Below are 27,886 nucleotides of genomic sequence, written 5' to 3' on the forward strand. Positions count from 1 at the left end.
TCTGTGGGGCATAGCGGGGATTTTCCGAGTCAAGCAATTCGACTCCAGGGCTTGATATTCGAAAAGCGGTTGTTAGGATGCTGGGCTTGTGCCACATCTTTACGAAATGACGAGTGGCCGGGCTTCTTCATTTCAAGGTTGTCAGAGGAAGCTCAGATGCGTCGAGTATCAGCAGCATGCTTGCTTTAATTGACTTCAAATGCTGCACCTAAGGTTCTAAAATCAACGAACTTACGTTCGTGCATCTCCATTGTTCAAAGTTGTTGACGTGAGGTCGATCTTGGAACGTGGAAAGCTGGAGACTCCACGTCGTGAACGCCCCGCCCTCCACATGAAGGTGGGGCCGTTTGGGAAGACTTCTTGCTTCGCTTCACCAAGCCAAATTCGTGCACGCTTTGACCTGCAGCATCTCGACGTGTCTTGACGACGAAGTGGCTTTGGTCATCGGAGTGTTGGCCTTCATATCTCACGCGCGGCACACTCCATGAATGTCACACTTGTTGGGCATTAGAGACACAACCTTTCGATTGCAAATGCTCTCACAACGGATTGATTGCGTTATGCTTCTCTGTACATCCAGGAATACGAGTCTCCAGCCTGGCCAGCGACAGTTTTCTCACTGTCTGTGCTTTGACAGTCTATTGCTGTGCCGCACGACCACGGTACTCCACCTCAACCACTGTGATGAGACTCCACAATAATGCACACTCCACCGGGGTCTCCACGCTCGTGTTAGTATACACCGAGGCAGTAATTCTTGCTGACGATAACTTACTGCAGCACAGTTGAGAGGATGCCGAGAAGCATGCCGTATGTCGGCCCGGCGGCCAACCTCATTCGAGGGCACGGGTATCCAAGTTTCCGTCGCTGACCTCCAGCAAATGACGGCCACTGTCATGCTTCAATGACTCGTCTCTTGTCTTCTTCTCGGCATTGGTCTTCGTGTACTGCCAGCTTCGCTTGGTCGGATCTCGTGTTTGTCTTGCCTTTTCATGGACGTGAATTGTCGCATCGCAAAGTACTACCCGAGAAATGACTTCCCCGATCTGCATAGCATACGAAACTCAAAAAGCTACCATTCAATTCTCATTCTAGGTCAACTTGGAACACCTTGCAACCACATCTACATCAACACGGCCAACTTCAACTTCGAGCTGTATGTCCCCACCCTGGGAGACCTCGACCTTCTTCTTTTGCTTGCCATCTATGAAAACATCCCAGCTTCCAGAAGACAGATTCCTCAAAGTTGCTTTGAGGATCTTACTACTTCCATCCCAGGTTCTCATGGTGATGATAACGAGTCCCCTCTCAGCATCCCAGAAACCTCGAGAGAAATTGATATCGTCAGCCAGACTTATACCATCGAGCCAAGGTTGCGAAGACACTTGCTGCTGCGTCCATGGATGATCCCAGATCTTCTTCATGCCATCCTCGATGTTTAGTCTGGCATAGCCGATGGCAGCATTACCTGTAAAAGAATCCATGTGCGTCCATTTCAGGTTCTCGTCCATTGCTTTGTCGTTGCGTGGGTAGTAAAGACCACCCTTCTCCCACGTTGGATGCAGATTCTTGTCGATGAAGTCGAGTAAGCCTGGCAACTCCTTTCTGCCTAGCTCAGATAACCATCCGACAGTGTAGCCAAGAATAGGCTTGGTCAGGAGGGAAAGAGGTTTGTTGACAGATCTCTGGGCTTGTTGCTCAAGAGAGGTGTGTTGTGCAATCTCTAGTGCTTCCTTCATGATCTCCTTTGGGTCTTTATCGCTGGCAGAGGCCTCAATTGCGACTTGACGATATGCGTACAAACTGACCATCAACAGCAGACGTCCACTACAAATTCTGTTCTCCCTGACAATAGGGTCAGCCCAGGTTTCCTCAACTCCTTGAGCGAAAGATCGGTGGTGACGCCTTCGCCAGCGGTAACAAGCAATATATCTATCATAAAAAGGCACAATCTTTTAGAAAGCAGAGGCAGGTCCACAGAGAGTCGACAACTTGCTGCCTCTCAGTGGATCGCATCTTGTCTCCTATCACTACTTCGCAATCCTATATACGCGTTACATACTTGAGCACACGGGGAGGCTGTACTCGGCGACAACCCAAACTATATGTTATACTCAACCCCGAGCCCATCAAAGTTATACTAGAATCCCAGTAAATATTTGTAGACTTGTCATCATGTTTGCTACCTCAATCGAGCTTATACGGTGTCAGACTTGCAAATTAGATGCTTGGAAATGCGGCCAGGGTCACTGATCCAACTGGATAATCGCTAAGAATACTGCGACCTCCAACACTCGTTCTGATGATTTTGGTGTTCTCTTTGCTGCGCAGTGATTGAGAATTGCATCAATTTGAAGCCTAGGTATGCATACAGAACTTTGCTCCAATATCACGTACTCCCTGACTCCTATTTCCGGCAGCATGCCCCTAACTCCAGCTGAACGCTTCGGTGCGTCAAGGACTATGCCTGCACTGGCTCCACGATCACAGCATCACTAGCCATAACCTGATTGACAACCTCCAAAGCCAGCCTTTGCACACTAGCAAAATCACCACTAACATCCACACTCATAACATCCCTCTCATCTTTCGTCGGCGGCTCCAAAGCATCAAACTGGCTCTTGACCATACTGTCCTTCATGTAATGACCAACTCTGCCATGTACTCTCTGCAGCAAAAGTTCTTGTGTCGCTGAGAGGTAGATAAAGTGGACTAGGACATTGTGGTCGTTGTAGGACGCGACTCGAATGACGTCACGGTATTTGCGCTTGAGGGCCGAGCAGGTAAGGACGACGCCTGAAGCGCCGGTGTTGAGGGCAGCGACGGCTTGATCGCGCAGCAGGATAAGCCAGTCCCAGCGGTCGGCATCGGTGAGAGGGATGTTGTTGGCCATTTTGTCAATGTTGGCTTGGGGGTGGAACTGCAGAGATCGAAAGTGTAAGCAAAAGAGTCGCCCAAGGACTCGAGTATTGACCGGAACTCACGCTGTCGCCTTCTAGGTAGGGCAATGCAAAGAATGTGGAGAGGTATTCTGCTACCGACGTCTTTCCGCATCCTGCTGGGCCTGTTATGATCCAGATGTGTCGGTGTTGCGGTACGGCAGCGGTTGTTGGTGCAGCTGTGGAGTTTGACGATGTGGAGTTGGCCATTGGCGCTGAAGAGGAAGGTGCAATGTGATCAGAAGGCATAACTGGCGTTTTCTCGTAATGGAGCATCGTCGCGGAAGGGGATTGTTCGTGTGCTTGTCGTGGGGAAGTCGATTCAGATGCGTGAAGCCTAAAGGATTTGGCAGGAACAATGGCGTCTAGTAAGTCGGTCGAGTGGAGCAGCAGGGACAGTGGTATAAGAATCAAGAAGGAAACAAGGAAAAAAACAAGACTCCTCGCCAGAGGCATGTAGAGGGCATGTTTATTAGATCGGCCGGAGACTGATAGGCCTTAGCCCTCATAGCCCAGATTTCTGGGAAAGTCGGGATCTCCACAACTGCATCGACGAGTCCTCCCGCATTTTCGTCTTTTCTGGTGTGATCGGCAAATGACGCACCTTTTTTGGGTTGCTTTCCGTTGCCGACCGGCTATTGCTCCATGAACTACATTTCAGAGTCTTCTTGAGATATATGCTCGATCAGAGGAATATAAACTGCTTGAGATCAGTCAGTCTGTAGAGAGGCTTCTTCTATTGCGTCTCCGATCCTTTGATGGATTCAGAGTCATGTCGATAGACGAATGCTACCTTAGAGGTTGCAATGTGGTCGACTGGCTGACTGTCACCCTTAACGCTTAAGCACGGCCGACACAATTGCCGCTCCGATTTTGGTCAAATTCTGGGGAATCAGCCTGCAGTTCAACTGCAATTTCACTGTCGCGCGACCACTCTCCTGTGCAAAAGACAGTCACAAGGTAGCTATAGAGATGCACAATAAGTTACGAAAGATTGAGGTCTCCACAGAGAAAACTTCATGAAGGTCATCTCAATGGAAAAGCCCACATTCGAGTCGTGACTGTGCATTGTGATAACCTATCATGACCTATGTACCTTGATGGAGAAGAGGTCAGTCACAGAACCGTGAATATGCCTGGTACATGGTGAGTTGAGACCAATCATTATATGGCATTTTGTATGACGTTCCATGTATGTATATACATCTCCCATGGCAGTTCTTGTACGACATCAATAACAGATGGGGGAGGGAGAAAGATAGGGAATCGGCAATGTGCAAACATAGAGGAACAGGTGAATCACAGTCCTTCAGCTCTCAATTCTCGGAAGTCTGACTAGTAACGATGCAATGCTTGTGGGAATGTTCATGTTCGCACAAGGTGCTTCATGTTGAGCAACAGCATTGAAACCAACAAGGCGTTGAGCGTCAAGGGACGCGATCCCAGCTTGCATCCACTTTATTGAGAGTGTTTCTCCTTGGTAATGAGTCTCATCTCTAATCTGGATCTGCCCAACTGTGATCTGGCGCGCCCGCATTTTTTTCTCTCAGCTCCAGGTCTTGAAGCTTTGCAAACTCTTTGAAAGCCTGATCGGTATCGAGGAGGGCATCCCAGATCTGAGAGCAGACCCAGATATGTCTGTGTCTGTAAAGAGCACTGGTGTTGTGGTATCAATGTCGGACAATTGACTCCTGTTCTGCCAGAAGAGCTTGATATCTCGATGAGGCTTCGCTCTCCTGCGTTTGGAACTCTCGAGGTCGTTCTTGAAAGTCCTCCTCGCGTTCTTCAGGTGGAGTCCCGTTCGACTTCCTCCAGAAAATTCTCTTCAGTCACTATATAGGCTATAGGCGTGGCAATTGACTGATCGGCCAGACGAGTATCAATGTTATCCAGTGTTGTCAGTCGTTCGTGCCCTTCAGGTCCGTGGTGGGAGAAGAAGTAGTCCTGGCGCTCGACATCTTGTTTATAACCATGAGCATTCATCTCATACTCATCTAAGCGCTTGAGTAAGCAGAGTAGAGATTATACTGTCGATAGGCTTCAAATCTGCTGATCTCATATCTCAACAATCGTCTGCAAAGTTAGATCCCTCGTATCCTCATGTATCTCTCAAAGGTGTCCGATACGTCCATGACCACTTCTTACAGCTGCCCGGGCACCTGAATCAGCCGATGTCTCTGGACAATCCTGTGTTTCTGATGTTCCTGACTCATGATCGACTGATATTCTTCGACCAAGATTTGATGTCTGGCAACAAGATCCCGAATTTCGATTCGAATGTCTTAAATCTCCTGCTCAACGCAATACATCATAACAACAGCTAACAACGCGTAGACACGTAGGATATGACATGGAAGGGGTACGTGACAATAGACAAATAGAATACTCATGTGGTATATGAGCACGTGGAGCAGCGTTCTGCTCCGTCAAGCATTCGTGACATTCCACGTGACGGTGTCTTGCATGGTTCGAGAACTCATAGCGAACAATGACGAACTGATGCGTGTCCTCCATTGCTGCCATCTTGTGGATCTGTGATAGCTGTATGAAGTCCTGGTCCAGCAGGTGTAATGGTCTGATCAGACAATGCCGGCGTCAGTGTTTAAGACTGCCCGCTGCCAAGTGAGGATAATGGCGTGGCTGCGCAATTCTCTCGCCCATTCGCACCTTGCCCAAACATACAAGTCCCGCAGTCTGTCTGCGTGAAGTTCGTTGTTATCTCTTCTTTGCGAGGCTTCCTCGATGGTCACATCGCTGCTGGTTATCTTGAGGCTCATGTCGATCTCGCAGGTGTCGATGTAGACTTTCCAGTTGTCAACAAGCTGATTGAACTTTGACAGAATCCCACACTTCAGGCACAGCATCAAGGAGTTAACGGTTCGGTCGGAGTTGAAGATTTGGCGTGCTTCCAGAAGGCCCATCCTGTTGGTCAGCTCTCCGTAATCCCTGATCAATCAGCTGTGTTCGTGTTCGTTCATTATGAACGCCGCTTCCAGATCATCACTGCTGAGAGATTCAAGGCCTTCCACTCTTGGAAAGATAGTGTCGTGATATATGTTAGGCATCCTTGTCAGATGTTTCTGTGAGTCTTAGTGAAGATGAAAGAGATTCCAATCCAAAGGGGAAAATGTTATATAGAACCTTGTAGCTTCTCCAGCGCAAAGCTAGCAACTGAAAATGTAGAGCCTTGCGTGTCATAACCGTAGCCGGAGTCATGAGGCAAGAATGTCCACGCATGTCACGCGGGTATTGAAAGAACGATCAGTCACATCAAATTGAATGACGTGGTCATAGTGCGAAGGATCGCGCATGATCAGGGACAAGGGAAAGAAACCGAACGCCAGGAGATGCATTGTGTCTAGGAAACTTCTGCGGAACAAAGAACAGTATGGTTATTTTGGGAGAGATAAAGTGAAAGAAGATCGTAGAGCTGAAGCATTTCTATGGCTGATAAGATATCATCGAGATGCCTGATCGGACAAGCTGGCCGTGAGTTGAGCGAAAGTTCTGAAAACGGTGTTGTGAGAGAGCAGCTTTGATCATACATCAGCCTTTGATTGGCTTGAATGAGCTGGCGAGAATGCGAGACATCTAGGGAGACTATTCGGTACAGGCTAATGTCAGACAATGTTTCAAGGCGCCGAAGCAAAAATAGGGTAGCAATTACCATGGCTTGAAGGTATTAACCACTCATAGGTTTGATATCATTGTTGATGAATCTTGCTTGGACGAGGATCTTGATAGGCTTGTAACAAGATGAGCATTTCTCATCAACCTCGACGTTGGCGCAGATGTCTCCTTTACGGCATGCTTGTTGTATCAAAGCTGCTTTCGAACAGTAGTTGGACAGGACGGTCTTGACATGTCCGCATTGGTATGTATGAGCGTAGAAGCGACACATGTCTATGCGGTGATGTCGTCTCCAATGTGGCCAGACGAATGGCCCAGAAGAAGGACCAGAGTGTTGCAGAGGGAAAAAGAATACGAGAGATGTGATGCTAGTCTGAAGACCGTTCTGGCAGTACTTATATCTTCTTCATTCTGATCCCTTGGCGTATCATAAACGATGGTGGAAAGCTAAACTCCGCTTCGAGGATTCGCATGATGACTTCGCACTTGCAGAGTGCGTGAGCTACTGCGAGTGAGTTGTGCACCCAGCATCACTCGGCCAGTGCAAGAGGCGACAGCAAACCAATCTGATTTCATTCCGGACTAAAGCAGAGTATGCGTCTCAGGCCAAAGAGCTCGTTATAGGCTTGACTTGGCCACAAGAAACAAGATCATCAGCTTTAGCCATGGAAGATCAGGCTTTGACGGCATGTGTTGCTTGGGTAGGTGGCATTACTTGCAGATGAAACTTAGGTACAACGACCGACACACTGCGATGGGATAATTAAGAGCAGAGCCATCCGTTCGGAAGCGCGTTGCGCTCACAAGGCGGCCAGGTGCATCTTTCTGTCTGATACCAGAGACCATCGCCGACCAAAGGAATGCGTCGGCAGCCAGATGCTGGTAAAATGTGATGCATGTTGCAGGCGTAGGCATGCAGCCGTGTTTCGTGGTTTGGATGCTGGGAACGCGAGAATATCGATATCCTCCATGACTGCTGATCAAATAGGCCGGAGACGAAGCGCCAACCTCAGCGGCGGGACAGCAGAAGTTTGCGATACGTTCTACCACAGCTAGATACTACTGTCGCTGGTACGAAAGTCCTGATCACCGCGTGATAGTCCTATTCGACCACGAGAGCTGTGGCTTGCGTAGGCTGGATAGCAACGCATGAGGATTCAGCTCAACAGTTGGCCAGTCCAGAGATCGACACTCTATTGCACCTTCCCAGCAAAAGGAGGAGTGCATCGTCATGCGAGCTTTCAAGTCTCGGGGAGCGTTCCTCCCTCAGTAGTCTTCCAGGAGGTTTCGGAGTCGAGCTGATCGTGCTTGCCCTATGCATGCCTCTGTATCACATGTCTGCCTCATCGTGACACCGCCTGGCAAAAAAAGATCCCGCTTGGCTCCGACTTTGACTTCTGGTCGGATGGTCGTTTCTGTTTGTGCCCAATACGCCATCAAGTAACAAGGTGCGGCAATGTTCAGGTGTTTGTCTGCTGCATGTCGGCAGAGTTTGGGCTACTTGTGTGGGCCACTTGAGTGGATCACTGCCCGACGCCGCCCGCCAATCACATCGTTGATGTCCCTTGTTGACCGCCTTTCTCCAGCACGCTACCACACCGCACAGTGCAGATGCTAGACAGCGATACGGATAGGGCCGCATTGGCGCTCTCTCGATCTCCTGTCAGAATGAAAGTTTGCTCTCGGTTCCTGCAGTACTGTTAACTGTCATGCAAACTATCTTCACTCCTAAGGTGGAAGCAAACCACATTCTGAAACTTCAACTCCTCGTCTGAATTCAGGCTCAAACCGGGTTTGACGATTCGTACAATCACCCAGATGTCGCTCATGACGGTATGATCTAGAGGCGGATCTTGGTTTCTTACCCAAAGAGGAATATCCTTGCCAACAAGCGAGGCCGACACGTAGCACCAATGCAATGCTTGCATGCAGGCTGCGCGATCCCGGCGCTCCATCGTCCCACTGCCCAACTTCTCTTTCATGCCTTTCATATCTCTCTTTTCTCATGTTCCACGTTCTGTTTTTGACATATCTTTGGGTGTGTTCTTTGCTGACTTGTGTTGCATCATTTCAATTCTGCGAATTCTGCGATCAGTTCTGGCATTGATACCTTAACACCAGTTTACAGGGCCAAGTTAGCCACGAGAAGACTTGCTGTCAGCTCCTCGACGGCTTGTTAATTTTGGTCCGTATACTTGTCAGGCTATTGGCAATCCAGAGAAAGGGTAGGGCACCTGCGTCATTGTATAAAGCAGTGCTAGTCTTTTTGTTCAGTAAGTGCTTATTGTTTCATCAGCAGCATACTTTTCCATTAGAGTCTGCTTGTCCCAGATGTTGAGCGCGACGCAAGGTTGTGTCAAGTTGACTTGGGAGATGGTCAGCGCTCGTGGCCCCGATTGAGCTGAAGAGAATCGGCCAATGAGGCGATCAATAGCAGACGGGGTGTTCGAACAGGACAGCCAGACTGACCGTGGTTAGGTTTCATAACTATAATAATACACCTCGAATGCTTCGATCCACCTTGAGTTATTGCCCAAGAACATACTCCTTCTGCCCCTTATATCCTGTCTGTTTGCACCCAATCTCTCCGCCTTCCTTGAGGCTCGCAAGCTACGCCGCGACACATTGTACGCCATCTTGCCCGCCCGCAAGAGCTTCGAGTCTGCATACCTAAACCCAACTGTGTAACAGAGCCAAGAAAGATCTCACTTGCTCTTCACACTCTCACACGGGAGTGCATACTGGACTCTGAGACTTCAGGCTTCCACATCTGACCAGCGCTTCGTTCAATCACAGACTCGAGCAACATCGCTTTTCACATCTTCGATCTCACGGTCTTACGACTCCAAGATCTGTCTCTCCACCACATTCTCGACCGTAAGTTGACGATCTATGCACATCGAACTTCAGCGCATCGAACTTCACAGGTACTGACGTTCTGGTCTCAAGTTCGTGACGATCTACTATAAGCTTCACGATCTCATTTGCTTGGACTGATACAAGACCCATCAGCCAGGGACTTTCTCACGTATTATCCGACGCAGTATGCTTATGCAACTGTGCTGACCTTCAACGATCTGTCAAGTGATAGCACAGCGTACACTGCGTGCTGACAAACAACTATGGCGCTGACCCAAATCGACCGCAAGGTCTTGGCCCATTCAATCAACTACTACGTCTCAAAGAACAACACCGTCGTTGAGAACCTCCGCACAGTCCTCGGCATTTCTGTCATGCTCGAGGAAAAACTTGCTTACGTCCACGACCTTCGCGTGTTGAACATTGACCTTGGCGTTAAATCGTTAGATCCCTACCGCGAGCTCATATTCCTTGCGAAGGAGGGACTGGCTCTCACTGAAGTTTTCATTGCGCCATACTGCGGAGAGAGTGCGGACGCAGTGTACCAGGTCATGGCATTGAAATTGCGCGCATCGTTCCACCATATCTTCTGCCAGTATCACAACACGCCTCCTGTCCGGCTACTACGCCAGAAGAAGGCGGAGGGACTCAGTGCTTTCAGTGCTTATTACATCGCTTCCAGACAAGACCAGGACTTCGACTTGGCTGCTTCGCCGGTTCCATCTGTGAAATCTTTCGTCACCAATCCTTATGCTGCCAACGGTCAGGCACCTCCGGTTCTGCCTCACGTCCCAGCCAACGAGCAATCTCAGCCTCGTACAGCCCCTGTACACCCTCCTGGATTCTACTTAAACACCGGGGTGGGGTACGAACCTCCTGTGTCCGCCAGTACCTTCCTGATGCCAGCTCTGGACTATACGCCTGAGACCAAGAGACTCTTTGAAGTCGCAGTCAAATGCGCAGAGGAGAAGCTACATCCAGCACATCCGTTAGTGCTATCGTTGGCTCTGGAGCAGGCCACATTTCTCATGGACTGTCTTGCAGACTATGACAAGTCGTTTAAGGTTGTCAAGAAGGCTGCTCGTGCAGCTTATCTTAGCAGAAGAGAGATCACTAAAGCAAACTGGGAGGATGTCGTCAGAATCTTGCACGACATGACTGCCATCATATCCAGATGCGAGCAAGTTCTGCAACCGGAGAAGCGTCTCATCCCGGTCCCACCAGTCACGTCTCCTCCCCTATACCCACCTCCTGATCGCGAGCTCCCTACTCCACCTCGTCAGCGCAATGGCTCCGCTCGCACAGATGACTACCCACGTCAACCCGACGCCTCTATTCGCAGTGACTCCGCTCATGGCGGAGCTGATCGCAGTGAGAAACATTCTTCGCCTCTCAAGCAGGTCCAGCAGTCCCCACCTGGAGGCGTCCCTATGAGCAAAGTGCAGAAGCTTGATATCTTGCAGCACCCACTCGCCGAAAATGCAACCATGGTCAAGGGCAATCCCAAAGGCACTGTCAACGAAGCGGCTTCACGCATCAGATCACCTGTCTCTCCCATGAACCTTGACAGCAAGATTGAGCAAATCAACAAGGAGCTTCTCGCACATAAGAAGTCAAAGAGATCTCGCAGCAGTGGCAGCAGCTCGAAGCCGAAGAGTGAGGGAAGACGTATGGAAGGAAGTGGCACGGAAAAGGAGCGCAAGAGACGTGCGATTGAGAGAGCGGAAGACGAATTGTTGAGAAGCCGTGCGACCAGCAAGGCAAGCGCCTCTGCTGGCTACCTTTGAAACTTAGTCATTATTGCGACCATGGGTGAGAAGAGCATTCACTGCTTGTACTAATATTGAATTGAAACGGAGGCTGGCATGGTGGTTCAGCTAGCGGTCCGAAGGTTGACGGCGAGGTGGACTTCTGGCTCATGTAGTCGAGACAAGGGAAGTGGCATCGCTCAATAAAATTCGTCTTTACAGAAAATGTATAATGTTGCTGGTCAATCAGAAGTGAATGGTGCAAACAACAAGAGTGTTGTAGATAAATTAGAAGGCCCGTGCTGATCAAGTGACAGCGTGACGCAGCTTGACGCGGGTTCCTGACCAACATTAACTCATCGATTCAGTCGCAGTTGCCAGACGAGCGAGTTAAAGAGGTATAACGCGTCTTTTTGGTCTCAAAACGCCCAGGAAACTGATTGAGATACCCAATTCGAACCACTCGGCTGCATGCACAGCGAGCAACAAATCTCGCTCTTCACACTCCCGGATTTACCCACGCGCTTTCAAGCTATGCAATAGACTATGGCAGGAGCTGAGGATCTTTTGTTTCATGACGTTGTATTCACCATCTTTAGTGGTCCAACGATCGGTCCAGATCAAGAGGAGCGAGTAAGAATAAAGTCACTGCATGGTCAAGACAGCTCAAAACACTGACGGGCTGCTCACAGTTGATCCACCTCTTGACCAACAACGGCGCCACTTACATCCCTCGCAAAGAAGATGGCGCAGTCGACCAACTCATCCGCCACACCCACATTGTCACCGGCGACATTGAATTCCCCGAATACTCCAGAGCCCTAGAATACAACGTCCACGTCGTGCGACCATCCTGGGTAGAGTCAAGTTACGAGAAGGGAAGACAGACACAACCGCGCCAGCACAGTCCAGACCCGTCTATGTTCTTTAGAGAAGTCATAGTCTCGTGTGCCGACTTGCCAGAGGGTGACAAGGATGCTATCATTGCTGGAACTCTGGCTCTGGGAGGCTTGTACAGCGCTCCCTTGACGAAGCTGGTTACCCATGTTGTGGCTATGGATACGAACAACGACAAATGTCGGACAGTGCAGGCGAAGAATCTGGCTTGCAAAATGGTCTTGCCTCACTGGTATGTATAAATCACTGGATTTGTCGTGTGTACTAACAAGACTCAGGTTCGACGACTGCTTGAAACTCGGCAAGCTGATTAACGAAGCCCCCTACCTCCTACCTGACCCCGAGATCCTTCGTCCGAACTTCGATGAACCTGTACGAGCAAGATCGACGCCTGGTCTTGATGGTGCTCTCTCGGCCGTGGCAGGAGCACCTCCAGCATACAATCCTCCCATCTCACCCTCAGACTCTCGCAAGCAACTTGTCGTCTTCAGGGATAAGAAGGTGCTCTTCTCCAAGGACCTGAACATCAACGATCATCTGGCGAAAACATTGCGACAGCTTGTAAGCCAGGCGGGTGGCTCCCTCACAACCAACGTCAAAGAGTGTGATGTATACATTGGTCATTACCGCGACGGCATGGACTATGTAGCAGCATCGCGCGACGATAAGGTTGTTGGAAACCTCGCTTGGTTCTACAACGTCATCAATCGTAACAAATGGACGAATCCCCAGGGTAAGCTTCTCCATTATCCAGTGCCTAGAGGCGGAATTCCCGGGTTCCAGGACATGAGAATCAGTCTGTCAAACTACAGTGGAGAAGCTCGCATCTACCTCGAGAATCTGTGCAAGGAAGCAGGAGCAGAGTTTACAAAGACCATGAAGCAAGACAACACACACCTGATCACCGCTCACACGCACTCTGAAAAATGCGATGCCGCTCAAGAATGGAACATCGCTATCATTAATCATCTCTGGCTGGAAGAAAGCTATGCAAAGTGTTCAGTACAAGCTCTAACTCACAAACGCTATACCCACTTCCCACCACGAACAAACCTCAGCGAGATTGTGGGTCAGACTCCAATCGACATCAGCAAAGTCCGCAAACTGTACTTTGCAAGTAATGAAAAGACAATCAAGGATGCAGAGCCAGGCCAAAAGACACCGCATCCCTTCCGCGGCGCAGTCAGAGCACCCGATACGTCTCCTAGAAGAGACATTGCAGCATCAAGTGCAGCAGGAGCTAGATCCTCCTTCGCTGCAACAGATGCCATGGATATTGATACTAACGAGGACAACGAAGCCAGCGAGTTCCTTCCACACGCACCACAAACAGCCAAGAAGAGGAAAGCTCGCGTTGGTTCTGATGCGGCTATCGCGACCCCTTCGATGTTGGACAAGCGCCAGGATAGAGAGAATAGTCCTCCCACTACCGGACGCGCATCCAAGGAAAAAGCACTCGGCAACTTGCATGCACTTAAGGATGACGTTCTGTTATATGAACGCGAGAGGAAACGAAAAGGTGGTGTCATTCATGGCGGAAGGAAGACCGCTGAACCTGAAGAAGCTCCTGCAGCCAAGACGACCAAGGCTACTACAAGGAACAAACGCAAAAGCGATGATATGGGTGACAGCCATGCTGAGATCAGCGAGACTGACATTGCTGGTGTCAAGGGCAACAAGGCCAAGAAAGCAAAGACAGATGCTGGACCCAAGGTTCTGTACACTATGATGGTAACAGGAGATGAGCGATGGTTGGGCAACATGAAGAAAGAAGCTGCAGAAACTGTGAGTTTGCTATGTTCATTCATCTCATACGAGAACTGTAATTGACAGGACAACAGGCCAAACTACGAGCTCTAGGCATAAAGTTGACTGCCGAGCCGGCAGAGTGTACTCTTCTGTGCGCACCACGCATCCTTCGCACCAAAAAGTTCATTGCCGCTCTTGCCAACAGTCCCGACGTAGTCACGATTTCATACCTCGACGCCGCGCTCTCAACCAATACACTCCCCGACATCAGTGAGCATAAACTCGTCGACCGAGAAGCCGAGGAACGACTTGGATTCCGCATGGACGAAGCGCGCGAACGTGGAGAGACCAACGAGAATCGTCTACTGCATGGCTGGACCATTTTCGTAACCGAGAAAGTCAGCGGCAAGTTCGAGACATATAAAGAGATTATCGCCATCAACGGAGGAACAGCAGTACCCTACAAAGGCCGCACAAATGTCATTGCCGGACCGCGGATCTCACCGTCTGAAGACCCTGACGCAGGACCGGAAGTAGAAAACCAGGGCGGCGAGGCGGAGCTGAACAGAGTGTACCTGATTTCCAGCACTAGTGATGAGGAAGTCAGGCTGTGGGACAAGTTTAGGGTTGAAGCGCAGAAGAAGGGTCTCGAGGCGAAGATTGTCAAGACGGATTGGTTGATCAATCTTGCCATGAGTCAACAGGTTGAATGGGATGAAAAGTGGGAGCTGTTGGAATCGCAGGTGCCTGGCTGGTCGAAGTAGATGTGGAGATGAGCTTCCTGATCCCCGATAGATGTGTATCCATCGTATCATCCAGTATTGCTCAAGACTTTTCTGTTGAGTTTGTTGCCTGAAGATCCGAACCTGGTACTGGGTGCTGAAGCTTGCTGTGTCGTGTCTCCGTCTGCTGTAAGGCTTGTGGTGTATCGTGAACCCTCATCAACCACTTCCCCAGCCATTTCAATCAAATCTTCGGCTCTCGCCATGAGCTTCCAGATGGCCATGAAGGAAGCAACTGCTTGGCCGTCTCAGAAAAACTTGACACCACTTCCATCGGCCTGGCCAAAGACCTGCGCTCTCCCCTTTTTGACCAAGACATCCAAGCACTTTCTCAACATATCCTCATCCATTCCCACCCACTCCTGCTTCTCCACCGCCTCTGATTCTCTCAACTCATAGATCGTCAACACCACACCCTTCTGACCCGTCTCATCCACCCACCTTGCAATCTCCTCGGCCCACTCAGCCGCGCTCTTCCACCAAATCCACGCCGTACTCTTATCTTTTCCCACGTATTCAGCACGATGTTCGCCTTCAGCCGACGCCATAAAATCTAGGACTTTTTTTATGGACAACGCGTCTAAACTCCTGTGAATTTTTGCGTTGGAGAATAGGGGAAGGGAGGCTGCGGAAGAGATGGAGAGTTTGAAGGTGTGGTGGTGGGAGCAGAAGGATTGGATTAGTTGGGACCAGAGGGAGAGTTGGCGGAGGAGGGTGGACTGGTTTGGTTGGAGGGTGTAGAAGGGAGGAAAGGAGTGGTGGGGTGGGTAGGGGAATGTGTCGCTCTGAGTTGTGAGGATTGTAGGTTGTGGTGAAGCCATTTTTTGATGGTTTGGATTATGATATGTGGTGGAGGAAGATGCAGAGGTTTGGATGGAAAGATGGAGGGTTTGCATGTGATTGTGAGGTACGCATGTCATTGCTTGTCTGTCCTTTGGTGAAAAAGTCTGGGGAAGTGGTTGGTAAATGACTCGCGGAAGTTTCCTCCGATGACGAAGGCCAGACAACAACTTGGACAACTTTCTCTCACCTGCAAGCTTGAAGAACCAGCAATCTCTAGTTATCCGAGGAAACAACAATGGCGACAGCATCAATGACAGAAAATATCTCGGTGGATCTGGACCAGCTCCTCACGCGACTGTCAGACACCCTGCTTTCACCGACCGCAGACGACACACATCTCCGCACTACACCTTATGAACGCAATCGCATTAGTGCCGTGAGTCCTACCTTCTCTGCCTTCCTCGGAACTGTCTTTACTTCTTCTTGTCTTCTGCCGTCTTCCACAGCACAAGAAGCTGACGCTCACGACCCTAACAGAATGTCGAATACGCACGAACACTCCTCCTCCGCCTCGAACACAATACCCAAGACATCAAGACACAAACCCAAAAGACCTCTGTTCAAAACGACCTAGCCTCAAAACGCGACCTCATAAAACGCTTAAACACACGTCTCCTCGAGCTAAACCAATTAGCTGCTCTCCACGACGACTCCTCATCCTCAGAAGACGAAGACTCAGACTCCGAATCCCAACGACCGCGAGAATTCGCCCCAGCAGTTGCAACATCAGATACACTAGACACAGACCCAAGTCTTACATCGCCACAACAAGCAGCACAAGACCTAGCTTCCACACTGCGCAACAGGACAAATGCCACAAACAGCTCCGCAGCACCTGATACAGCAACAACAACCGCCCTTTTCGGAAACCGCAGTCCCCAAAACCCTACTGCTTCAGGACAACCTCTATCTACTGAACAAGTCCTCGAATCTGCAACCCGGGATCAAGACATGCTCACCAGCTCTCTCGTCACACTAGCACAATCCCTCAAACAAAGCAGCTTGCAATTCGCCAGCTCGTTGGAAAACGAAAAAGAAGTCTTGAGGAGAGCAGAAACTGGACTGGATAAAAACAGTATGGGGATGGAGGCGGCAGGCAACAGAATGGGTGCTTTGAGGAGAATGACCGAGGGAAAAGGGTGGTGGGATAGGATTAAGTTGTATGCTATCATCGCGGGACTATGGATTGCGGCGTTTCTGTTGGTCTTCGCGGGACCGAAGTTGAGGTTTTAGAGGGAGAATAGAGGAAGTAGGTTATACGAAGAGGATGGGATGTGGACGGTGATACCATTTTGATGAGCGCACGCACAGATCAGAATCAGCTTGGTTGTCCACGGCAAAGATCAAACAGAGGACGATATCATGATGGAAGGCGATATAGATTCTATTGCACCACATGGACGAGCAGCAAACCAATAGAACACTCCTTTGTGAGGTCATGTATCCTACGGCAATGACAGATGAAAAATGTCTGGGCTGAGAAATGGCTAGAGAGGCTGAATCAAGGACATCATTTAGAAAGTCGGATTAATGCTTCTCGTAATCGAATTTCTTGGTGTTCTTCTGTTGTAAAGCTTTTGCACATGTAGAAGCCTCTTTTGAACCATGCCTGTCTTCCCACCCCAAAACGCCTATCTAACATGTGACCTTGTCTCTCAACGTTGATGCCATTCGAAAATTCAAGGCTCGAACTTGGGCTGGTACTTCTCGCAAGCAGCATCGAAAGCCTCCTTCTTAGCAGCCAAACCCTGCAAAAGTTCAGTCTCTTCACCACCCTTGGACTTTTGCAGTCTGCTCTTCATCTCAGCAGCTCTCTCAACGTCACCCTGTGCAGTGAACAACACAACCGCATTGGCCAAAGCAGTGACGTTCTCAGGCTCTACATCCAGCGCCTGCTGCAATGCCGTCTCAGCCTCTGGGTAGCGTCCCAAGTGTAACTCGGACACGGCCTGCGCAACCAACGACGGAACAGCAGAACTACCAGGCGCCTGCGCCAACTCCTCAAACACATAAAACGCTTGCTGATACTTTGCATCGCCCCCCTCTCTCAACGAAATCCACGACTCGGCAAGGTTGACAAGAAGTGCATCTTGTGCAAACGCACGCGCGGATTTGGCTTCCTTGTTTGCGAGATCAGTGCGGTTTTGCGAGAGGTGGATTTGGGTGGCCATGGCGACGGCGTCGAGGGAGCCTTGGTGGTTGCTTAGGAGTGCGAGAGCTTCGTCGGTTTTTCCAGCACGGGCGAGGACGGCGCCGCAGAGGAGTTGAACAGTCAAGTCGTCGCTGTGGCTTTGCGAGAGGGATTCTGCTTGCGAAACGGCGGAGTCGGAGGAGAAGCCTGAGGAGGCGTATGAAGCGTAGGCCTTTACGGCAGCTAGTGAAGGGTCGGAAGATGCGTCTGAAGAGGAAATGGCAGAGGCGACGGAGGAGTAGTCTTGAAGGGCGAGCTGGGCGCGGTATTTGAGGATTTGGGCTGAGGGCTGGTTGGGGGCGCTGAAGATTGATGTGTCAAAGTCGATGACTTGTTGGTATTGGCCTTGGATGAAGGCTGTGTGCATGTTGACCAGCTCTGGTTCTTGTCAGTTGCGGCTCAGGAGCTGTGTTTGGAGATCGAGGGGCTGTTGCGTACCTCCTTCTGCTGAGTAGGGATCCATGACTGCGTTTGTTGTTCCAAAAGTTCTGGTCTGTGTGTCGTATAGTTTCGCGATCGCTGTGCGGGCGAAAAGATGCTAATCTCTGGTCTGATGCGTGGTCAATGGCAGTATACGGTGATGTGTTGAAGGTAAACTTGTCCCTTGATGGCCAAAGCTGGGGGAGGAGTCTCCAAAGCAAACAGTGCAAACTCTCCACCTCCGTCAGGAACGCTTCCTCTCGCTGCTTCCGAACTTGTTTGCTGATGCCCATCTATATACAGGAATTTTTGGGCACTATTGCTACTGTCCACTGAGATGCTTCGCAACATCAAGCTTTCTCTGGGCGCTCCTGAAGATATGAAAAGTATTGTGCATTTTTATAGGCATGATATCTGCAACTTACAGACTTGGAATGATGATACCATGATCATGTAGTATCCTAGACCCGCTGATCCATTTTGCTAATAGCTATCGCAATGCCCAGTTCTCCCAGGTTACTCTTCATATCCAGTGAGAGGCTTGACCCTTGCAGCGCTCTTCGGACGGGACTCTGGATCAAGAAAGCACTGTGCCTTTTGATAAGACATACAGTAGTAATAGGTCAACCTCGAAGAGTCGAGATATATGGTCTTGCTGTGTTTGTGTGCACATACAGCTTTCCAGGACTCGATACACAATAGCGACAATGATCGCTGCTTTGCCACATCCTTGAATAGGCAGTGTTGGCTCACAGGATACACAAACAGGAAAGCAGATCTTCTACCAGATCTATCAGCGATTAGTACCGTCGCATGCCTCTTTGTGCCGTGCTGTAACTAGGACATGGAGAAGAACACCCACCGTTCAGGATCAAAGACACTTGCTTCAGCCTTTTCAGAAGACGGACGGGGAGACGAGATGTCTCTTTCCACACGCCAAGGTAGGCCTCAGGCGTCCGCATCGGTATAGGAGTTCATGAACCATCCAATTTGGCTAGACCGCCGAGTCTCGCGCTCAGTGCTCGCGCTCAGTGCTCACGCGCAGAATAATGAAAAATTCAGCGCGCCTGCCAGATGCGAGTGAGAGTGAAATCAGACAGTCGCAGCTCTGTGCTTCTTGTTCACAGGCACCGGCGTTGAAAGCTCGGCCAGATGGTTCTCCGACTCAACTTCAGACGCAGACCTGCACCTGCACCTACCTCTTGGGTGCCTCAGCCCGTTCCCTTCCACCGCACCCTCATTCCACCCACTGATCTCTATCACCATCCAGCTTGGGCTGCTCAACGCGCCATGGATGCAGGTCGCCCAATGCGCGCCCGCGCTTCAATCAGCTATGCTGAACCTACCGAACTCGACGACGACATTGCCGACGATGAATCGCTTGACGAATCTGCCATCACTGTCGTCTCAGAAGATCCTACCACCGACACTGAAGACGCCACTTCCGTTGTCTCCGATTCTGACTCTGGCTCCGACCTAGAGTTCACTACAGACAAGGTACTGCCTGAATGCACAGTAGTAAATCCTCATCTAACTCTGTTCAGAGAAAGCTCAAAGCCCAGATCAAGGCCCAGCAGAAGAAGAAGCAGGTTAAGAAGACCAAGAAGGCCAAGAAGATCAAAGAAGTCCCCTTCCGCTTCATGGACCTCCCACCCGAAATCCGCGTCATGATCTATAAGGCCTGTCTGGTCGAATCAGCCAAAGATCTCAGCTATATCAGCAAATCCAATGGCCGCGACATTGTCCGTGGCTCCATGAAGAGATCAACCAACAGCTGGGGCGGCTGGCGCTATAGGATCGAACGCGACAGATATGAGCGCACCCCTCTTCTACCTGTCATCCTGCGTATCAACAAAGCTATCAGAGACGAGGCTATCGGTTATCTATACGCTCAGCCAATCCACTTCGCCACGACCCACACCTTCCAACTCTTCTTTGGCCGCTTGAGCCCAGCCAACCGCATGTTGCTCAGAAACATCACTATTGATGGTTGGACCGACACCAAGCACGCCCGCGTCAAGGACGTTCAGATCATATTCTCGTTGCTCATCTCAGCTACCAACGTCAGATCTATCAATATCACCTGTCGTGCCTATCACTCCAATGATGGTCCAAGCTATTATCGTAGAAGTTCTGGCTTCACCGCCGACGGCTACAGCTTCTGGCGTGACATCGAGTATTGGGCCGATGCTATGGATGCCGCTCATGGAAGGGGTGCTGCTAAGGCTGCCTTAACCTTCACCAAGCTGTGCTTTGGCTCTCCTAGAGAGCTTGAAAACGAGGAAGAGGTTGTCGAGAAGCGCGAAAAGGAATTCTGGGCTCAACTCAAGTTCGCCGAGAAGGCAGAGTAGCTAGTTGCCAGTGAGACACGTTGTTCTTAGCTTATATTATCAAGAAGTCTTTTCGTTTTCGCCATCATAGAATAATTCTCATGTGACTTCTGCTGTGATGCACAATAGTATCCTCGACTTCACTGTATCCATTGAGATAGGTCAATTTACAGGCTCTCACCAGATCCTACTCAGTTTCCTATCGTTCTCTGCATCTTTATAAGCTGTTCTCTCTCTGAGCTTCGTGTTGGGGACAGACGCATTTGATGCCAGACACATCGATCATATCTCCCTCTGCTGTAACCTTAAAGGGACAATCTAGCATGTTAACACATGCTTACCATCAGGATCTCGAGAATCAGAAAAAGGCCCGAGCTAAGACAACACCCACGCAAGGCCAAGGCAAGACCGAGCGAGAGAGAGTGTGTGAGATATCTACAAGATGATCATCAGGCTCGAACGGAGAGTTTACTAGGCGTCTGTCATATCGATGTCCTTGAGGTAAGCTGATAAGATTGCACGTCCCGATCGAATAGTAGATATAAGCTTCTTGGTCTCGTGTACACCCGTGTGCTGTATGTCGATGCACTCCTTCATCAGAGCGTCGACTTGTGCAAGCAGAAAAGCCAAGATGGACGATTCCAGAATGCAAAATCGTCACGAATCTTTCTCCTCGCAAACATGGTCTCTTTTGGGGATGGCCGAGTCGTGGTAGGCATCCTGAGGCTAGCATGACATGCTCTCAGTATGGTCTGGTTTCTCATCGCACAAGTATATGGAGTCTTCTAGCAATAGCACATCCTTGAACTTCGAGCGACTCGATCGCGGGAGCTTTACCGAAGCGTCAGTCACATTTAGAGCAACATGTAAAGCTGTAGATGGCTCTACATCATCTGTGGTTTGCGTCGTGGTCGGTTTGGGCGTTTGTTAAGGTACAGCGTGACGCACCTTAGATCGTGAGAACTACAGTAAGGAGCGTTTTAAAAGGAATTAGAATAGAGAACAAGTTATTGCACCATTTGCAGCATCTCTAGCATGGGAAGGCGTATCTCAAATTGGAGTTTAGTTGAGATAAGTACTAACATCATATAGGTGTTCAGCAAGGTCAAGGGAGCAAAGCACTAAGCATTATACCTATAACTTGCGTTAGATTCCAGGATGGTTAACGAAGTAATGGGTTATGCTGCATAATATCCAGACATGGATTGTATTGCGGCAGTGACGTGTATTGTACTCAAGATGACAGAAGACTAGGTAGCTTCGCCCGTTCATGCACAACAAAATCAGGGTCCAGCGTCTCCAAGTACTCGTTCACTCGTCTGCTCACACTACCCGTAAGCAAATTCAAGAGAACGAGAACTCGTTCATGTGCTCCATGTAATATCATTGTGATGATGAGCGAACACTTTCTGAGCGTGCCAAAGTGGGCGGGTGCAATTATAACGCCGTGCAACACCAGCCTCTTTCCGGCTGCATCACTTTTTCTATCATCAGATTACACTGAACGCCGCAATGTCAAGACGAATGTTCCGCCCACTATTCTCAGCAACAAAGCCTCTGAAAACTCCTTCGGGCATCAATGCAGGAGAAGGCGGAGCAAGACCCAGCCACATGCTAACCCACACCGATCCACGAGCCGAACACAAAAAAATCATCAAAGAAGCTAGAAAAGACCCAGAACTTTACGTACGTAAACCTCTCGTTACCTACGCCCAACAATGCCAATCGCTTTGGCTTGGACAACTAACTCGCTGTTGCAGATCCTCTACGCCGTCACAGCAGGCGGTTTTGCCCTCGCAGGTTGGTTCGGCGGAGCTCACCTTGGCCGAGTCTACTACACGCGTGACCGCACTGAGAAAGACACTACCAAGATTAATGGCTCAGAGCCATGGAAAGAAGGTGGTGAAGGCAGTAAGGGAAAGTATCGCTATCATGATAGATTAGCTGGGAGGATCAGGGATGCACCTTCGGCTTTAAATTCGGTTATCGTGCCTAATGTCAATCTGCCTAGGGTGAGTATCTAAAGGGAAGGTAGAATCTTGAGGAGGTTGCTGATTTTGAGGATAGGAATTGCATGAGAAGTACAACAAGTGGGGTAAAGACGAGTATGATGAGTACTAAACTGAAAGGGTCTCGATCGTACTTTCTTCATTCATCGGCTTGAGTCCGAGTCTGCAATAAGTCTAGGAGCAAGTGGGACTATGGAAACAAGTTTATCGGAACGTTTAATTGACTAGATATACATTGAATTGTACTGATAAGTTATACTATTCCATAGTAGCATGTTGAGGATATGGCGTAACACACACACAATTCAGGTCAGAGACTTACTCAACTTGACAAAAGTGCGGGCCATGACCTTCGAACTCAACAAGTCGACCATCAGGAAACAAGACAACACCTTTTCTCTCTTCAGCATTTGGAACATGAGCTCCATTGCTTCCATGATGCCCTCCATTCTGCTTGGTGTCATCTTCTCCGATGACGCTGCGGACCTCGACACATCCCTCCACCATACCATCTTGCCATTTGAAGCCCACACTCCATCCACCCCTGCATGAGATACCCTTCACCTCACCATCACCCCACTCTTTAGGCCAGCAAGGTAAGATTCTCAAAACCCTCTGGCCGTGGCCAGTGAGCTCGAAACTCTGGACCAGACACTCGACGACTGCTGCCGCAGCGCCAAAATTGCCATCGATCTGGAATGGCGGATGGGAAGAGAAAAGATTCGGTAGAGTAGAGGTATCAAGCAGGGCATGAAAGGACTCAGCTACCTTATCTGGCATGCGAAGGCGACTGAATATGCACAGTAGGTGTGCACGACTCCAACCAGTATGTCCGCCTCCATTGGCTAGCCTGATCTCGAGTGAACGTAGCGCTGCGCGAGAAAGCTGAGGCGAAGCATCCATATCAATGCAATTGAACGGATAAACACCGAGAAGGTGCGAGACATGACGGTGCCCAGGCTCGACATCGGCGTGATTAGCAATTCCCCATTCTTGCAAACGGCCTGTCTTCTTGCAAATAGTGGGGGGAGGGAGTGCAAGCATTGCCTGGCCTACTTCGCGTAGGAGATGTGGCTTGAGTTGCAAAGTCTTGCAAGCATTCAGATAGTCTTCGAAAAGTGATGATATGATCGTTAGATCTGCTGTACTGCCTCGGCAGAACACTCCTTTCTCCCCACTTTGTTCATCGAGAAAAGTGTTCTCTGGCGACAGACTGGGATTCGTAACTCTGTACTCTTTACCATCTGTAAAAATCTCAGGGACGAGCCAATCGAGGCAAAACTCTACTGCTCCTTCGAGTACTGGAAAGTTCTTGCGCAAAGTCGAGAGGCAGGATGTGAAGAGATAATGTTCCCAGATGAAAGAGGACAACCATGCACCTCCTAGAGGCCAAAGTGTAGCAGGCATCCAGCGTTCGCAAGGTGAGCAATCGGCCCACAGATCTGTATTGTTGTGACAGCACCAGCCTCTTGCACCATACATCTGCTTTGCGACTCTGCCACCATTTTCTGGAAGGGCAAGTCGGTGGAGAAGAGAGAACAAAGGTTCCATACATGGTGCTAGAGACAATGGCAGGCACCCCCAGTAGTTCATCTGTAGGTTGATGTTGAGGGTGAACTTTGATCCCCATGCAGGATGGAACGATGGATTCCAGATTCCTTGCAGATTTGCTGGAAGATCCAGCCTTCTGTCGCTACCGTTACATGGTCGACTGCTAGATAGAAGAAGATACCGTGAGAAGTTGGCATACAGAGCTACCAAGGCTGGCGTTGTACCCTTCCCAATTCTTTGGTCTGTGGGAAGTGCATCCTCGGGCGAGGTTGGACCCAGTGTAAGTAGCATCTGGCGATAGAGTGATTGGTGTCGTTGAATATGGCAGTCCCAGATGTTTGCAGCGCCACGTTCGAACGCGGCAGAAACGTCTTCGGCCGCCAGAGTTTGAAAGTCGTGATGACGGAAGCTCGTTCTTGCAGAAACCACGACAAGTGCTTCTTTGGCAACGACGACCAATGAGCCGCCTTCAGCTTTTACAGTACCTTCCTGGTCTGCTGTGATGCCAAGAACGCAACAAGCTCTAACACTTTTATGTCCTCCTGGTGTTGCGAGCATTGTGATGCGATTTTCGTTCGTTTCCAAAGAGTCCAGATATTCATGGCTTTCGTAGTCGATTTCGCTCTCTCTTGTTAGTCTGACCGCACATTCCAGTTCCCTGCTACTCTGGATCCGCATACAGATGACCTGGTCAACAACACTGGCCAGTGTCTCGACATTGACTCTAGCACCTGCATGGCTGTATTCCGTTCTGTGGATAGCCGTATTCAAATCGAGTTCTCTGCAGTAGTCCGTCACTTTGTCAGCGTCGTGACCGAATTCGACCTTGACATTTCCCAGTGGCTCAAAATGTCACTGACCACTAGGTGAGCCACAAAAAGCTCGATTGACGAGCTTTTCAGCTTCAGCATGACGGCGTTCCCTTATATGCTCTCTCAACCTTGGGAGGTTTTTCAGGGCATCTTCTGGGACGCGATGTTGTGGTCCTCCATACCATACTGAATCTTCGCTGAGGCATAGCAGTTCAGTCCCAGTACGGCCATGAATCATGCAGCCCAGTCTACCATTTCCAACGGGAAGAGCTTCGTTCCATTCGTTAGCTGGCTTATCGTACCAGAGTTTCGACGATTCTGTCATGATCCCCAGTTCCAGGCTGAAAACTGGCTGTCCGGGAGGATTGCTGAGGCAAGAAACATGTCTCGGTGTACATTGTTGCGAAAGCTGTATGTGCAAAAGGTGAGGGGTAAGGGGCTTGTGGTCTGAGGTGGTGTGTTGTCAGTCGATCTGGCGGGGTCCCCATGGAACCAGACCGCTGGAACGCGGGGTCAGGGTTCGTCGATCCTACGAAGAAATTTCCGATCATGAGGTGCATTTTTGCCCTTGGAAGAAACTCATCTAATGGATGGAAAATAAACAGATTGGATCACATCGGTAAAGAACGTGCTGCCCCTCCAGTGCTGTTATGTGAACTCTAACCAGGTTGGTTACCTGAACGCGCCAACCAGGCTGTTGACCTGCGCACAGTACATGCATGACCCATGCCCTATACCCAACATAGTAAGACTGGGCGTAGTCCTGCTCTTCCAGTACGTGGAGATTATCGATGCCGTCGTATTGTGCTGTCTTTTGCCTATTGTGCTGCTGGCGACGCCCCACGAAGGAGCGAGATATCTACTGTACTGTAGATCTTGGTCTAACCAGCAGCAGGCTGAAGGCAACCTACACTAGCAGTGTACCTCATGACCAGATGAATAGGGCAGAGTACTGCAAAAGACGGTATTGAGAGTTTTGGGACAGGATTGGAGTATAGCAGGATGATAAAATCTTCCTCGAAGCCAACTCAGGCAATCCTTTTCGTAGCAGTAGAACCATATTGTCCTTTGAATCTAAGACCTGATTTGTCGAAATGGGTAACGCCGAAGAGGAAGTTCACGAGCTCGAAAATACAGATGTCCTCAAGCAAGCGACCGAATATACCGAAGAAGTTGCTATAGCTCGTCTCACAGAAGAAGATGTACATAGGCTTTCCCGAGATTCTCTGACTCTCAAGTCCAGGACTGGTTGGCGGCTTGCCATGATTCTCTTCGTTCAAGGCTGCAATCAAGCTGGCTATGGCGTTGATTGGGCTGTCATTGGAGGTATCAATGCCCTACCAGCTTTGCATGCCTATTTCGGTTTCGGGTACAGCGGTTCTACCATCGGTGTCATTAATGCGCTTATGACCATTGGCACCGTTTGTGGTGCTCCTTTCTTGGGTTTGGCAGATGTGATCGGACGTCGTGGTGTCAACTTCGCTGGTAATGCCATTGTCATCTTCGCGGCACTGTTGCAGGCTTGGGCAAAGAACACCGATATGTTCATGGCTGGACGGTGGGAACTTCATATCCTGGTCTGGGAGCTTTGCTGACATTCTGGACAGATTCTTCATGGGCTTTGGTACCGCTCTTATGAGCTCTAGTCAGTACATGGCTGAGATCTCGCCGATCCATCTCCGTGGTAGATTGGTAGGTGTCTTTGGCGCATGTTTCCAGGTCGGGTCTCTCGGTATGACTGGAGCCATGATCGGACTGACTACACTTGAAGGCAACTACTCCTGGCGTATCCCGTTGCTTCTCCAAGCAGGTCTTGCTCTGGTCGTTTGCATCACCATCTACCTCCTGACTCCAGAAAGTCCTCGATACTTGGTCAAAGTGGGAAAGAGAGACGCTGCAAAGCATGTTGTTGCCAAATACCATACCACTAGTGGAAACTTGGATGAGCCTCTGGTTAATGTGGTGATCAGCCAGATCGATGAGTCGCTCGAGAACGAGAAAGCATTGGCTGGCGCGTGGTGGGACTATCGAGTCTTCTTTACCAAGGCCGTCAGGTTTCGTATGTTGGTTTTGACTTTGTACTCGGTCTTCCAACAGTGGAACGGAGGTGGCATCATCACATACTATCTGACTCCAGCTTTGATTCTGGTTGGTATCAAGAAACCTATGGAGCAACTTGGAATGTAAGTCAAGTCCGAGATTTTGAGCGCGATGCATCCCTGCTGACTCAAAGTTAGTCAACTTGGATCGACAGCCATATACTTCGTCTTCACACTATTCGGTTCCTATATCATCGACAAGTTCAGCAGACGGTCTCTCATCTTTGCTGGTCTTATCAGTATAATTATCCTGCAGACCGCAACAACAATCACATCATGGCAGTATAGTATCAACCCTACGCACGCAGCGGCAGCTTTGACAATTCTTTGGGTTTACACCTTCCAAGTGTGCTCCGCCACTTTTATTGCGACCATGCACAACCTGTATCCAGTAGAGATACTATCGTTGGCTCTCCGAGCGCGTGGTATGGGCATCTACTCCTTCATACAGGGCGCCGCAGGTAGTGTCCAGAACTATGGCATCGCAGTCGGGATCGACAAGCTCGGATACAAGATCTGGGCCGTGTATGTCGCGTACAACACTCTGCAGCTCATTGCGTCATATTTTGTGTTTCCAGAGACCTATGGGCTAAGTCTCGAAGAGATTGATGTGGTTTTCGAGACGCCTGGTGTCAATCCGGTGAAGATCAGTCTTGATATCCAAAAGGCTAAGAAACAAAGAGCTGTGTTGGACAACGAGGTTGATGGGTTTGATGGAAAAGCATGAATGCGAAGGAAGGTGCTTTGTCAAGGGCATGTTTCCCGCAGATCAGCCGCGCATAGATGCTTCTACGTTGAATCAACCTTCAACCTTTCTCACTTTATCATCCTTTAGCGAAATGTGATGATCTCGCAACTGTTAATCATACATTGATCTGTATCCAGGGCATAGCCGTAAGGCAAAGGTCGCAAGGCCTGTAACCCGAGCAAATAATGCTGTACTCGGCACCCTGACGCCCCACCTGCCTGAAACAAGGAGATCATCATCATCAACTCCATGGAGAGTTCTCCTTGACTCTCACTAGTA

General features: G+C 49.7%; 14 protein-coding genes across 14 annotated transcripts; 6 read left to right on the forward strand and 8 right to left on the reverse strand.

The window, feature by feature from the left end:
• Positions 1-1,091: 1,091 nt before the first annotated feature.
• Positions 1,092-1,739, reverse strand: M437DRAFT_82613 (uncharacterized protein; the record flags this gene model as incomplete). The annotated part of the gene is made up of 1 exon (XM_041027783.1): positions 1,092-1,739. The coding sequence occupies one exon, from the start codon at positions 1,737-1,739 to the stop codon at positions 1,092-1,094; it is 648 nt and encodes a 215-aa protein (XP_040881625.1).
• Positions 1,740-2,488: 749 nt separating this feature from the next.
• On the reverse strand, positions 2,489-3,155 carry M437DRAFT_14207 (shikimate kinase; the record flags this gene model as incomplete). Its single annotated transcript, XM_041018750.1, has 2 exons — positions 2,489-2,920; positions 2,985-3,155. Coding segments are annotated over 2 exons (603 nt in total), but the record flags the coding sequence as incomplete, so codon positions are not given.
• Positions 3,156-4,724: 1,569 nt separating this feature from the next.
• M437DRAFT_64246 (uncharacterized protein) lies at positions 4,725-5,860 on the reverse strand (the record flags this gene model as incomplete). Its single annotated transcript, XM_041024389.1, has 3 exons — positions 4,725-4,940; positions 5,085-5,166; positions 5,622-5,860. 3 exons carry the CDS (start codon positions 5,858-5,860, stop codon positions 4,725-4,727), a joined length of 537 nt encoding a protein of 178 aa, XP_040881627.1.
• A 761-nt stretch (positions 5,861-6,621) lies between these two features.
• M437DRAFT_73552 (uncharacterized protein) lies at positions 6,622-6,840 on the reverse strand (the record flags this gene model as incomplete). Its single annotated transcript, XM_041026045.1, has 1 exon — positions 6,622-6,840. The coding sequence occupies one exon, from the start codon at positions 6,838-6,840 to the stop codon at positions 6,622-6,624; it is 219 nt and encodes a 72-aa protein (XP_040881628.1).
• A 1,276-nt stretch (positions 6,841-8,116) lies between these two features.
• M437DRAFT_64247 (uncharacterized protein) lies at positions 8,117-8,560 on the reverse strand (the record flags this gene model as incomplete). The annotated part of the gene is made up of 2 exons (XM_041024390.1): positions 8,117-8,266; positions 8,315-8,560. The coding sequence occupies 2 exons, from the start codon at positions 8,558-8,560 to the stop codon at positions 8,117-8,119; spliced, it is 396 nt and encodes a 131-aa protein (XP_040881629.1).
• Positions 8,561-9,691: 1,131 nt separating this feature from the next.
• On the forward strand, positions 9,692-10,528 carry M437DRAFT_12263 (uncharacterized protein; the record flags this gene model as incomplete). The annotated part of the gene is made up of 2 exons (XM_041018652.1): positions 9,692-10,042; positions 10,241-10,528. Coding segments are annotated over 2 exons (639 nt in total), but the record flags the coding sequence as incomplete, so codon positions are not given.
• A 1,194-nt stretch (positions 10,529-11,722) lies between these two features.
• On the forward strand, positions 11,723-14,586 carry M437DRAFT_64249 (uncharacterized protein; the record flags this gene model as incomplete). Its single annotated transcript, XM_041024391.1, has 4 exons — positions 11,723-11,809; positions 11,869-12,305; positions 12,352-13,858; positions 13,915-14,586. 4 exons carry the CDS (start codon positions 11,723-11,725, stop codon positions 14,584-14,586), a joined length of 2,703 nt encoding a protein of 900 aa, XP_040881631.1.
• A 266-nt stretch (positions 14,587-14,852) lies between these two features.
• Positions 14,853-15,425, reverse strand: M437DRAFT_82617 (ESCRT-II complex, vps25 subunit; the record flags this gene model as incomplete). The annotated part of the gene is made up of 1 exon (XM_041027784.1): positions 14,853-15,425. The coding sequence occupies one exon, from the start codon at positions 15,423-15,425 to the stop codon at positions 14,853-14,855; it is 573 nt and encodes a 190-aa protein (XP_040881632.1).
• Positions 15,426-15,697: 272 nt separating this feature from the next.
• On the forward strand, positions 15,698-16,680 carry M437DRAFT_43488 (uncharacterized protein; the record flags this gene model as incomplete). Its single annotated transcript, XM_041020750.1, has 2 exons — positions 15,698-15,823; positions 15,925-16,680. The coding sequence occupies 2 exons, from the start codon at positions 15,698-15,700 to the stop codon at positions 16,678-16,680; spliced, it is 882 nt and encodes a 293-aa protein (XP_040881633.1).
• Positions 16,681-17,126: 446 nt separating this feature from the next.
• On the reverse strand, positions 17,127-18,101 carry M437DRAFT_43650 (uncharacterized protein; the record flags this gene model as incomplete). Its single annotated transcript, XM_041020779.1, has 2 exons — positions 17,127-18,016; positions 18,077-18,101. The coding sequence occupies 2 exons, from the start codon at positions 18,099-18,101 to the stop codon at positions 17,127-17,129; spliced, it is 915 nt and encodes a 304-aa protein (XP_040881634.1).
• Positions 18,102-19,348: 1,247 nt separating this feature from the next.
• Positions 19,349-20,409, forward strand: M437DRAFT_43956 (uncharacterized protein; the record flags this gene model as incomplete). Its single annotated transcript, XM_041020833.1, has 2 exons — positions 19,349-19,555; positions 19,603-20,409. The coding sequence occupies 2 exons, from the start codon at positions 19,349-19,351 to the stop codon at positions 20,407-20,409; spliced, it is 1,014 nt and encodes a 337-aa protein (XP_040881635.1).
• A 1,491-nt stretch (positions 20,410-21,900) lies between these two features.
• On the forward strand, positions 21,901-22,509 carry M437DRAFT_64253 (uncharacterized protein; the record flags this gene model as incomplete). The annotated part of the gene is made up of 3 exons (XM_041024392.1): positions 21,901-22,074; positions 22,149-22,400; positions 22,456-22,509. The coding sequence occupies 3 exons, from the start codon at positions 21,901-21,903 to the stop codon at positions 22,507-22,509; spliced, it is 480 nt and encodes a 159-aa protein (XP_040881636.1).
• A 206-nt stretch (positions 22,510-22,715) lies between these two features.
• M437DRAFT_73559 (uncharacterized protein) lies at positions 22,716-25,085 on the reverse strand (the record flags this gene model as incomplete). Its single annotated transcript, XM_041026046.1, has 3 exons — positions 22,716-24,791; positions 24,840-24,952; positions 24,986-25,085. 3 exons carry the CDS (start codon positions 25,083-25,085, stop codon positions 22,716-22,718), a joined length of 2,289 nt encoding a protein of 762 aa, XP_040881637.1.
• A 769-nt stretch (positions 25,086-25,854) lies between these two features.
• Positions 25,855-27,586, forward strand: M437DRAFT_73560 (MFS general substrate transporter; the record flags this gene model as incomplete). The annotated part of the gene is made up of 3 exons (XM_041026047.1): positions 25,855-26,318; positions 26,368-26,943; positions 26,998-27,586. The coding sequence occupies 3 exons, from the start codon at positions 25,855-25,857 to the stop codon at positions 27,584-27,586; spliced, it is 1,629 nt and encodes a 542-aa protein (XP_040881638.1).
• Between the last annotated feature and the right edge of the window lie 300 nt (positions 27,587-27,886).

This window comes from Aureobasidium melanogenum (assembly GCF_000721775.1).
Source record: "Aureobasidium melanogenum CBS 110374 unplaced genomic scaffold scaffold_5, whole genome shotgun sequence".
Taxonomy (NCBI): Eukaryota; Fungi; Ascomycota; class Dothideomycetes; order Dothideales; family Saccotheciaceae; genus Aureobasidium; species Aureobasidium melanogenum.